Below are 11,881 nucleotides of genomic sequence, written 5' to 3'. Positions count from 1 at the left end.
CGAGACGACCGGGGCGGGGCCTTGAGTCATTCGCGCCGGGATGTGTCTTTAGTGACAGAACCACTCCTTGCTCGCTGAAGAAATCATGGCAACCCCCTTCCGGAGTTGATTGCGTTTGCGACCTGCGACGTATTGGGTCGATTTTCTGGGGGAACGTTAGTCTTATGCCAGTCACGGCATGAAGATATACTCACGGGCATATCGCTCATAACTGTCAAGATACAATTCGTCAGAGCTAGTTGTCGCCTTGACGTGCTCATTGGCCTCAATCGCATTAACCCATGCGGCCCACCGGCTTCCAGGCTCGGGGTCTGGCCAGCCACGGTACGGTTTGAGCACCCGGCTTAGTCGGAGGATCCAAGGGGCAATCTGAACATCCACAAAGGAGATGCTCGGTCCCAGGAAAAATGGACCTTCAGGATTGGCAGCCGTGATTAGCGTCTTGAGACCGTCTTGGAGCTCCTGCATATTCGCCGTCTGTTTTTGTTCCTCCTGTTCCTGGAGAACTCTATAGAAGCTGGGCACGATGTGACGATTTATCTGCGGCCATTCAGCACCTAGTCTGGAAACTAATGCCGGACCGCACGATACTTACATGGTCGGTCCAGAGCCGACAGTGAGCTCGCAACTTTGCATCGCCCGGCGGCAGAAGGGGTAGACCAACGTCCAAGTCTTCGAGCTGCAGATCCTGGTTAAGCGATGACGGCCTCCCCGTGGGAAAGGAAGTGTGGGTTGAAACCTACATATTCGAGCAGAACCGAACTCTCATACGATCCCCAATCACCGTGCCGCAACGCTGGCACCAGGCCTCTGGGGTTCACCTCCAACAGAGATTGAGGTTTTTGGTATGGATCTACTTCGATATATTGGTATGGGATACCCTTGATTTCCAAGGCTATCCAAACGCGTTGTACAAAAGGACTAGAATATGCTTTGTTTAGCTCGGACTGGACTGAAAGATTTGATGCTCAGACATACCAGAAGCAACTTCCGAACAGTTTTAATTCTGCTTCGTTGGAATGATTTATAGCGGTTAAGGCCGCTAAGCCAGTAGCTTTGGTGTGGTAGTTTTTTTGCTGGGCTTCACTTTGGGAGGACATCGTTCTAGTCTTAAAAAATTTGTTAGTCTCAAGATATACTTATGATTCGAAGCAAGTCTTTCAGTCAAGCAACCGTCTCGTGGATGTGTGTCAGTTGTAGCAGCTAGGACAAGCGGGGAAGCCGGAGGTCATTTTATGCGGCATCCAGCAGTGACGTAAATAGCGGAATCATATACACCAACACCACAGCGCAAGCTTCAAAACTAGTAAAAAGAAACAGATGGCACACTTACTGTGACTGCCTTCTTCTTCTCCTTGGCCTCTTTCAACAAATAGCGCTGAACACTATTTTTCTTGACCCGGTCGCTCTCTTCCAATGTATGCCGATGGCCTCCGCCCACGCCGTCATTTTTCCCATTCGCACCATTGCCATTGACCCGCTGGATCGTAAAGAATCTCTCACCATTCGCTCCGGGATGACCCTCAGGTAAGGTCGGATTCGGCGTGAGCACGCCAAACGGCTGACTGTCCCTCCTCTGTCCCAAAGCAGACTCATGGAACAACGAGTTCACGCTGGGCAGAAACTCTGAGGAAGGAAAGGATGCCTCGGGCCCGTTCGCGGCAAAGTCCGATACAGCGGCCACACCGTACCCGGGAAAGTATTCGGTGATCTTGATCTTGACGTCGCAGAGGTCTCGTTGTCGGGCGGTGCGTTTCCGCTTCTTCTTGTTCGGGTCGTCGGATTTAGGGGTTCCCGGTGGGCGGCCTTTGAGTCTGCAGTCCCAGTAGTGGGAGACAAAGGGTTTGCGCTTGTAGCGTTGTGTGGAGCGGTGGGAGTAGACGTTGTCGACGTGAGGGAAGTAGGTTCGGAATCTAGTTGCAGGGCAAGTGGTTAGATAAGTGCGTTTGGGATTCAATGAAAGAAGGGGACTGCGTAGAACGTACTGGTCTTCAGTCAATGTGATCGTCTCGTCCACGTTGAATAGCTTTTCCCTCCAGTATTCAAGGTCCGGAGGATCAGGGACCAGTTTCATGTCTTTCAGACAACCATCCTGTTTCGAGAGCTCCGGGGCTACAGAGTAGCCGTCGCTCTGCGGCTGTAGCTGCAAATGATGCGGAAAGGATGGCGATACCTGCAAGGCGCTGTTGCGCATGTGCGCATCATCGTCGGCGCCATTACCGTTACACGCAACGGCGGTATCCGCAAGATCTGAACGTACTTGCGACAGGACCTGCTCGTGGTGTGCGTCTTGATCGCCGTGAGCTAAACAGGATTGCATCTGCTGGCCATCCGAAAGGCTACCCGGGAATGCCTGCTCTCGGGATGTTTGCTGGTAGGTATGCAGCTTCTCGTGGAACTGCTGAGGGGATATCAGCTCGGTAGTAACCGACTCGCCAGTCCGGGCCGGCCGCATAGACGCTGGTCTATTGAGCGGATGAACCGCATTGTGATGGTGCCGTTGCTCCTGCGGATGATGGAGATGGAGGTCCGAGTGTTCAAGCGCAGACTGTAGAGGCTGAAGCGACTGCGCGTCCTGAGGATCTGCAAGCTGTTGTGTGTGTGACTGGTGATGCTGCTGTTGGGTTGCAGCTAGAGCGGACGCGTCGTCGGCGAGAGATGACAGCGACCGGGGTTGTCCATCAGAAGTATGAGAGTCGACGCGGAATCGCTGAAGATCCGGGCCGTCCATTTCTCGAGCGGAACATCAAAGCACGAAGGCGGGATCAGCGAGTCTGGATCATGTCGAGTGCTGCTTTTGGAGGAGCGGAAGGGGAATTGGTGGGGAAGTTGAAGCGGCGTGTTGATGTGGAGAGCTGGTACACTTAGTCTAGTGGGAGGGTGGTAATACAGCGGAGAATCATATTGTTGCAAAATTGCTAAAGACATCTCACAGAGGATGAATCCACATTTATACATGCCTCCCCCAAAAGCTGCGCAATGGCTTTGATTCCACTTCTCCTTTGTGGGACTCTATCGAATCTGTTGTCACGGTGAAATCAAACAGCTCGAAAAAGAAAAAGCAACTATCGGATATTGTGACATGGAAACCGACCAACAAACTAGTCAGCTCTACAATTGACAGTTCATATCAACAGGACAACTCCGCGTTATTTGTGTCATATCAAAACAGAATTCCCAGGCAATCTTTGTTTGACCTATGTCAGTCTCCTCCTGCCGCCTTGAGGTCCAGTGCTCGATTTCGCTGAATGGCGTCCAATAGCGATGCTCCTCAAGACTCGACACGTCAATATCCATTCTCGTCAACACTATACTGACGATACATGGTCAAACTCTGCTTGGCAAACGCACTCCGAGCCCGAAGCCTTTCGCCATATCGCGTAAACAGGGGCGGAACAATGCAGAAGATAGTTGCCATGGCCGCCAGCACGGTCACAGCAAGATTTGCCCCTAGAGCCGAGAACAGATGGGGCGAGACTAACGGAAAGACAGCCGATAGGATTGATCGGAGGAAGCTGAGTGCTGAGAACCCGCTCGATGCGTAGCTTAGATAGCTGTCCGTGAGATAACCCCCAAGGACATAGTCTATCTCGGTCAACGAGTATCCGACCAACAACAGCGCAATCACMGATACGCTCCAATGCAAATCTTTCACGCCGGGGGGAATGGTCCAGGCAAAGACCCATAGCCCGCCCGCGAGGATAGGTGCTCCCAGCCATAAACCAAGCAGCTTGTGCTCGGGAAGGAGGACGCGGCCCTGCCGCCGGTGCTGGTCGATGATGTACAGGTCAAGGTAGCGAGTCAGCAAGCCGAGACTAAGCCCAACACCGATAGCGATGAAGGGTAGACTGGCTTGTCGGGGGCTGAAACCAAAGGATTCATAGATGGGAGGCAATGCTTCCGTGAAAAGATAAACCAGTGCAATTGAGATTGCGCTTATCAAAGACACTATGAACACGATAGGTTCGGTGAAGAAAAGAAGTACAGGCCGAGATAGGGCAAGCCGCGCAAAGCTATGCAGATCCGGTGTATGATCTGGATTCGCTCCTTCCAGCGACTCGACCTTTGTCGCCTTGCGGAGCTGTGCAACTTCTCTTGCCAGCAAAAGCGATGGGCGGGATTCTCGGATGGTGAGGAGGATGAAGGTAAGGAGACCTGTTACAATGGCTGCCATGTAATATAGCCAATGCCTTTAGAAGCCAGTCCGTCAGCAGCTCTTCCGGGCCATCAATCGTCAAGCAACGCTTACCAGTCCAGATCTGCCACTATGTAGATGCTCAAAATTGGCCCCACGATGAGACCCAAGTTGCTTGTTACGGCCCAGATACATACCATCCAAACTCGGTCGCGAGCGTTGAACATATCCTCTATACTGCCTATTACCACAGTGGTGGGAATCGCCGATAAAAATCCACTGACGAAGCGGCCCACAATCGCACCAGAAAGTGAAGGAACGGCGGCTACGACGAGACAGCTGACGCTGTACAACGCAGTGCTGATGATGTACAGCTTCTTGCGTCCGAAAGCTTCAGAGTAGGGCGGGAAGATGATACCACCGAATGCTTGCCCGAGAAGATACCTATTGCGCGTCAATAATGACACCCGCCCGCACATCCACTGTCACAAATTGCTTGGAATGACCCAGAGGCGAGGTAGGTAACGAACACTGATACGAATATGAAGATGGATCTGGTCTTCTCCAAGCCATATTCTGCAGCTGCAACCCCGGCGGCGGTTGACTAGGTAAATGATCGGTATAAGTCGATGGTCTGTTAAATAAGTTCATACCGACATGAAGGAACATACACCAGAAGTGCTAACAGCTGTTCTGATACGCTCTTCAAATTAGCGCTGATCACATTGTCCCAGACAGACAGGCACATACGTGAAAAATTCGAGGAAGAAGATGAGGCTGATATCATAGACCTTCCGAGAGACATCCCAATTCCGAGGGTGTCGACGGTTGCCTATTGCCCATTGCACATAAAGCTCATCGGTGGTCATTTTTAGCCCATATTGGGAAAGATGGAATTGTAGCGAGTCCGTGTTGCTCAACGGGCTCAGCTTCTCCTCGGAGATTGCGATAGTGGTCTGCATCAGGAAGAGATCAAGTCATAGGAATACCCAATTCGAGATTCAGGTGCAAAGGATCTCGTGAACGAGATACATCCATGAGAGCTAGACACATTTGAAGGGCTTCAGAGCACCGGAGCCAGGGATACCATATAGGAGCAGGACGTTGCTATCTTCAGAGCAGGCTTCTAGGGAGGTATGCGACACCTTTCTCATGAGGTAAGCGCTCCTCAATGTGCATTCCATAGCCTATTGATATCGAGCTGTTCATTGGGTCCTGAGCAAGGATACCCAGCTCTCGTCGTGTCAGTGCGGGCCATTAGCATGCTTCATTTGGAAGGTCGGAAGGTTCATCACGATCAACATTCCTCGCGGCTGGATATGCTCTACCCATTTCCTTGGCATGTTCGTCACACTGTTCGTCATCACCAATCTTCCGGTCTATCCTTGAGGTCTAATGTACGAGGATGTGAGCGTCAGCCGGAGCGGAAAACCTCGCAGGCGGGTGGTGCTTAACGTACTTTAGCCGACATAGTTGAAATGTGATTTCCCCCCGTCCCATCACATGTTATTAGATCAAGCCGAAGAAAAGTTTGTCTGCATAGAATGTGGAATATCAATCACGCAAATCATTCCATTGCTTTGTTATATAACTTAAGATTCATAGATTCATCAACCTGCGGAGGGCATCCTCCGCGCTCGCTTACCCCTCCCGATCATTATCCGTCAGTTAAGACTCGCCCTGCGCAGTCTCTGTAAACCATCGGCCCTTCGGTATAAGCTTAAGCATTTCCATTGTAAGCGAGCTTGTTAGGGCTACCCTGAGTATCGGTGACGACACCATTGGTGGCCAGCTGCTTGATGCGAGCGGTCACAGCAGCAGGACCCGAGAGATTCTCGAGACCCATCAAGTAAACGGACAGGCCAACAATATGAGGGGTGGCCATGGAAGTACCAGAGATGGTGTTGGTGGCAGTGTTGGAGCCAATCCAGGCGGAAAGGATATTCTGACCGGGAGCGAAGATGTCGACAACGGAACCATAGTTGGAGAAGGAAGCGCGCGCGTTACTCTTGCTGATCGCAGCAACAGTCACAGCGTTAGGAGCGGAGGCTGGGCTTGTGTCCGAAGCATCAGACTGGCATGATATGTTAGTCTGACTAAAACTTGCAATGTTCATATGTAAGTTTTCGAAGACGGGGATACATACGTTCTCGTTTCCAGCAGCGACCACAGAAAGGACACCTTCTTGGAAGGCGTTCTCGACAGCGTTGTTGAAGGCATAAGAGTAGCCACCGCCTGTCATTATCCATCAGCAGCCGTTACCTTCAATCTAGTCGAACGAGCAAGACGGTGCATCTTACCTAGACTCATGTTGATTGCAGCCTTCGTAGTACGACCCTTGCTCACAATGTCGTTGACAGCCCAGTTGAAACCGTCAAGAATGATCGAGGTGCTAGAGGACTCGCCCTGGAAGACCTTGACGGACAGAAGGTTGGTCTTCTTGGCCACTCCGTAGGTCGAGCCGCCAATGGTACCAGCAACGTGCGTTCCATGGCCGACGCTGTCGACATGGTTGCCACCAGCGGCGTTGTATGCCAGGGATGCGCGGCCACCGAACTCGACGTGGTTGACATTGATGCCAGTGTCGACAACGTAGGCATAGGTGCCAGCGCCAGCGCTGGTGTCGTAGATGTAGTCGGTGCTTGCTTGTCCCTTGTGGGAAATGCTGCCAAGACCCCATGGGGCGCCCTTTTGAGTGGTTAGGGAGTTAATGTACCAGACTTGGTCCTCCTCAACATGGGCAACCTGTGGGCTTGTAAGTCACTGATCTCATGAAGTGGTAGCGTCCTGAGGAGTACTGACATCTGCGCTCTTGCGGATTTCCTCGATGGTAGCAGCATCGAAGGAGCCGGCGTAGGCCGCGAAATCCTTGATCTTGTAGTTCTTCTCGATACCGACGGGAGTATCGCCGCTGGTGGCATCACGACGCTCCAGATTGCGTTTGTGGAGATCCGTGGCCCAAAGAGTGTGAGACTCAATGGTAGCTGCATCGGTGCCCGGCTTGAAGGTCACGATGTACTTGCCAGGAATCTTCTGAGCAGAACGACGAGTTTCCTGGACAGGCGCGCCAAACACGGCTGGCAGGACAGCTCCGAGGAGCAGCAAAGTGCGTTTGATAGAAAGCATGGCGAAGACACAGAGGAGACTCTGGATACCGGATCAGGCTGGGAGATGTTGGACTGAATGGTCTGATGAATACAGATCTTTGGAGGACAGACAGGTATTTATAACCTTTCCCTTTTCGAGTTCCGTTCATGTTCTTCTGCTCTTGCGCCATTTTCACGCCTCCGGATCTCCCAGTCACCACCGGGAGACGACGATGGAGACAATCGGGGGAGTGATCCGGAGAGTGCAATGGGAACTAACAGGGTAACATTGCATCGCACACCGTCGGAGAGCCAGATAGTGTACGTAGCGAGCATGAGGTGAGATGAACTATGCAGATGATGGATAAGATCTTCATCAGTCCGACATGACCGAGTCCAGGACAAGAAATCGATGGGTCATCAGAAAGACGACGTTGACCACGGTGAATAGTCACTGATGCCGCTGATTCGTGCAAGAACACCCCGAGCACAAGAGAATTCTCTCATTAGATGCGCAAATAGCGGCATGAATTCCTCTTGCGCCCGCATTCTCCTTACGGAAGGTAATATGTCTTTTCTTGGCTTCCTCAGTGACTCCTCACACCGTTGCGCTGACTGAGGTCCGTCCCAAGGGCAAAGCTTCGGGGAGGAAGGGTCAAGCGACTTGTCTGCAGAGCCGGATGTGACCCTACCAGGATACTTGGCAATCTCACGCGATTTCCTCCTTGGCATTTCTGCACGCACTCGAGATAAGGATATTGACTAGGTCGCTCAGCCTGATAATGGCCTGCCAGGGTCCTCCTAGACGGGACCCAGTCGCATGAGATTGGCAAAAGGGGGAAAAGCACATGATGGCATGCTTAATGGCGCTGCAGATCGTAATAACGTTTGCATTAGACTGGGGGCCTAGTAAACGCCAATCGAGCAGCCAGCGGTGCTGGCTTGTAGCCTTGTAGCAGATAGCCTTGTTATTAGCCCTGTACAACGCTTACTGTTTCTCTGGCAATCTCGTCGGCTCGCTTTATGGACGATGGTAGTACACATATATCATAGGTGCGCACATGTGGTAGTACTGATCTCCTGATGCAGTCATGGTTCGAGGGCAACACACTCGAACCTCTCGAGGTGACTCTTACGCTGACTCGAGCACGCCAAGCAGGGCTCGGGGTAACTGTCGAACGAAGGGGACAACCAAATTCCCCTCTCCACATGGCCTCGGCTAGTGATAATGGCAGACTGGCAATTGGCGATCGTAAGCAGTTCCTTTGACCTTTGTGGCTAGCCTAGATACATCCCGGTATTCACTACTCGCCGGCGGGCGTCCGAGGAGCCCTGGGCCTTGGCATTAAGGAAACATACCGTAGATAGATTAGGAACAGCAAGACAATCATTATTATTGATGATAGATACAGGGCCCGGACTCCAGAGATATAGAGTAGGTACTCTGTGAGACACTGAGCGCCGAGGGAGTCCCATCTGGCAATCAGGATTCGCGGGGGCCTTCTCCGGCTTGGCCAATAGCTTAGCATGTCTGGTGATTTATCCCAGTTGCATTGAGCTCGTGATCTTGATAAGAGGGTCTGTCCAGTCGGCCAGGTCCGGCTGAAGAGTGGGATCATGGGGGTGATGGTGCCTTGTGGACGAAAGGCCAAGAGTCTCAGCGCAGCATGCCGACTTGGCACGTTCTGTTCCACCGGGAATCCGTTGGGGCTTAGCATTATTAAACCATTTATATGTTGCAATAATATGCACATATACTTGTGAGATGACGACATGCATGTATACATGCATATGTCTCAAAGATAAGGCATCTACTACAGTTGAACCCTTGCATTTGTCATTTCCATCAATGATGAAGAAACACCAGATAATAACGTTGGCGAAAAAAACGCCGGGCTACCCTGCGGCCAAGACCTATTTTAATGTACAAGGCTAGATATGGCTGATGAACATCAAGGACAAAGCAATCAAGGATATAGTGTGAAGAGACCTCGGTGAGAATTACCTTCGCAAGTACATGAGCAATAATCCAGTTCGAACCATTCTCCGAAGCTGACCATATCACTAAACTCGACAAATATCTCGTCGTCGTTCCAATACAATTTCAGATCCTTATTCACTCTTCTCTACATGCTTCCTCTCCGCCACTCTGTTGTGAAACGGGAACCCCGTAGTCCTCTTGTCGGCTCCGGTCTTGCGACTGATCTTCCCATGGTTGCTGGCAAAGAGCGCACACCACAATCCGAGGGACGCGACGGCGAAGTATCCGACCATGGCCGCCGCGAAGACCACTTGGTCGGTTGTGGTATACCAGGTGTACGTATAAAAGGCCGACATGGCGTGGTAGACGGACGTTATTACCAACGTAGGAACGGCATACGGAGCCTTAGGGTCGGAGTCCTGGGTTGAGACTGCTTCTGAAACGGCTGAGCTGAGAGGGATGGAACCACTCAGCATGATGGTCAAGGTGGCGATCGTGAGCAGACTGAAGCCAAGGCAACGAGCGAAGTAGATCTCGATTTCTGCGATGTTTAGCACCGGTTCGTGCTAAATGTCTTTCCTGAGTATGGTGCTTACGTGACGGCTGCCTGGCTTCTTCTAGCATGATTCTTACGATCATCTGTGGCATTCCAATCAAAGGTATGGCTTGCAGCGAGAGCCATCCCGCTGTTGAGTATGTGTAAGCGTAGAATACCTGGAGTACAGGATAAGTTATCAGCCACCAGAAGTGCTTGGGCAGTATAGCGCATCCATAACACATACATCCATGATATGCGAAATGATCTGTGTTTTTGTACTATGTTGTTGTGGTCCCTCAGTGTTCAGTATTGGGAGTTCGACAAATGTGTCAGTTGTAGATAGATACAAGTCTTAGTATAAGAATATTATTCCCAAGTGCAGTATAAGTACCTAGAGAAAGCGATCTGAAGCAATTCTGTGGTACGTCAGTTTGATACTGCACGGCGGTCGTGTGACATCATCCACATGGCATCCTGGAATGCTTGGAATGCGCGCCTTTTGTCTTGTTTGCATTGGATACATTATCCTGTTTTCTTTTTTTACCTGCATCCAACATTCAAAATAATATCCATAAAACTAAAGGTCTATATGTTATGCAATCTTATTGTTCCTTCGTGCCTGCGGAAGCCGATACCGCTGGATAAGAATGATAAGTACGATAACCCCGTATCAAACCCGTGGATGAGATCAACAAGGAAGTTAAAAAGAGAAATAAAAGACATTAATCATGAAATTTTTGATCGAGAAATCTATCGGTTGATATTACTAGAGCGTAAGTACCGTGCAAAGCTCAGGTCTTCGTCGTTCGGACCACCTTGAGATTCTGAAAGAGCTTCTTTGTATCGCTGGGACAGCCCCGCCTCGTCCCCAGCTGGAGGAACACCTTCCTCGTCATCGTCGGTATCATCGTTCTCCGAAAATTCCAGATCCCCCTTGCTTGCTGCAGCAGCGGCTGCTTCTTCCTCCTCTTCTGCTTCGCTGACGGTCTCGGCTTCGTTCGCGGCACGCGGCTTCCGCGAAGGTCCAGAGACACTCATATCCTTCATCAGCTTGCCCAGCTCCAACTCGCGCTGAGCTGCCTGGGTTTCCTCGCGCTCCTTCTTCTTGCGTTCCAGTTCTGGCTTGTAGTCCCGTTCAAACTCCTGGCGCTTCTCTTCCACTGCTTGGAAGAATTCGTCAATGCCGTCGCCTGTCATGGAACTTACGCCCACGACACTCAGATGGCGATAGAACTCTTCCAGCATTAAACCCATACTATTGAGAAGCGAACCCATGTATCCGCTGCCTGCCCCGAAGCCCGCGGCGCTACCCTCCCCTCCGAAAGCACCAGACTCCTCCTCCTCTCGCAATGCTTGCTGGAATGCATCGAAGTCGGTCATCCATTCTTTCGCGAACTCTGCATCCTGGACATCTGTCTTGTTGAACACCAGGATCATTGGCAGTTTTGTTTTGTATAGGATACTGCAGGCGTAAAGCATGTTGCTCATAAAGGTACTTGTGGAAGTCGTACGCGGGGTATCAATGACATAGGCGATGACAGTAGGAAACGAAGAGGCTAGTGTCTCGAGTAAGATGCTCCCAGATGCACTCCAAACGAAGACTTCGATTTGTCCGGGCGTGTCGACCAAAATGTGCTCGATGGGCTTGGCCGATGGATTTTCGGGATTGGGTGCGGTACGCTTTTCCAGTAATGATATAATCTGATCAACCTTTGTTGCGAACAGATTCAATGATGTCAAGATACCGCCGTTAGGTCCGAGATTGTACTGCTTCATAACTTCTTTGTAATTGATCGAGTCACGGATGTCGATATTGCTCTCAAACGGGACCGAGTATACAGCGGGGTCGAGGTTGAGCACGTAGGGGATTTTTTTCTTTGAATGGAGGTACGAGTTGATTCTCTGCATGAAGGTCGTCTTTCCCGAACCTAAAGTGAGGTAGTATCAGCAATTATCGCTCATTCCTAGAAGGCCTTTTGAGCTAGAACGCCCTGTGAATGATATACCTGCCATGCCGACACAGACCACCGACACGGGAGTCGTCGCCATGATGAGAGATGGCTAGAATATGATAGAGTCTTGAGTACTATCTTAAGATCTCAGTAGTAAAGAATATTTCTCTTCAAATTAAGAAAATAGTT

General features: G+C 50.9%; 5 protein-coding genes across 5 annotated transcripts; all 5 read right to left on the bottom strand.

Annotated features, from left to right (window-relative positions):
- Positions 1–171: 171 nt before the first annotated feature.
- Positions 172–2,731, bottom strand: Asppvi_000392 (glutathione S-transferase family protein; the record flags this gene model as incomplete). Its single annotated transcript, XM_043296701.1, has 6 exons — positions 172–540; positions 596–679; positions 744–921; positions 979–1,109; positions 1,334–1,913; positions 1,986–2,731. The coding sequence occupies 6 exons, from the start codon at positions 2,729–2,731 to the stop codon at positions 172–174; spliced, it is 2,088 nt and encodes a 695-aa protein (XP_043152636.1).
- Positions 2,732–3,286: 555 nt separating this feature from the next.
- Positions 3,287–5,097, bottom strand: Asppvi_000391 (putative MFS multidrug transporter; the record flags this gene model as incomplete). Its single annotated transcript, XM_043296700.1, has 3 exons — positions 3,287–4,190; positions 4,250–4,579; positions 4,886–5,097. The coding sequence occupies 3 exons, from the start codon at positions 5,095–5,097 to the stop codon at positions 3,287–3,289; spliced, it is 1,446 nt and encodes a 481-aa protein (XP_043152635.1).
- Positions 5,098–5,855: 758 nt separating this feature from the next.
- On the bottom strand, positions 5,856–7,261 carry Asppvi_000390 (S8 family peptidase; the record flags this gene model as incomplete). Its single annotated transcript, XM_043296699.1, has 4 exons — positions 5,856–6,209; positions 6,282–6,370; positions 6,436–6,880; positions 6,938–7,261. 4 exons carry the CDS (start codon positions 7,259–7,261, stop codon positions 5,856–5,858), a joined length of 1,212 nt encoding a protein of 403 aa, XP_043152634.1.
- Positions 7,262–9,333: 2,072 nt separating this feature from the next.
- Positions 9,334–9,990, bottom strand: Asppvi_000389 (uncharacterized protein; the record flags this gene model as incomplete). The annotated part of the gene is made up of 3 exons (XM_043296698.1): positions 9,334–9,743; positions 9,799–9,916; positions 9,985–9,990. The coding sequence occupies 3 exons, from the start codon at positions 9,988–9,990 to the stop codon at positions 9,334–9,336; spliced, it is 534 nt and encodes a 177-aa protein (XP_043152633.1).
- A 500-nt stretch (positions 9,991–10,490) lies between these two features.
- Positions 10,491–11,789, bottom strand: Asppvi_000388 (putative ATP binding protein; the record flags this gene model as incomplete). Its single annotated transcript, XM_043296697.1, has 2 exons — positions 10,491–11,668; positions 11,747–11,789. 2 exons carry the CDS (start codon positions 11,787–11,789, stop codon positions 10,491–10,493), a joined length of 1,221 nt encoding a protein of 406 aa, XP_043152632.1.
- Between the last annotated feature and the right edge of the window lie 92 nt (positions 11,790–11,881).

This window comes from Aspergillus pseudoviridinutans (assembly GCF_018340605.1).
Source record: "Aspergillus pseudoviridinutans IFM 55266 DNA, scaffold_1, whole genome shotgun sequence".
In the NCBI taxonomy this organism is placed as follows: domain Eukaryota; kingdom Fungi; phylum Ascomycota; class Eurotiomycetes; order Eurotiales; family Aspergillaceae; genus Aspergillus; species Aspergillus pseudoviridinutans.
Note: the sequence above shows the minus strand (reverse complement) of the source record. Positions and strands in the feature narration are given on the sequence as shown.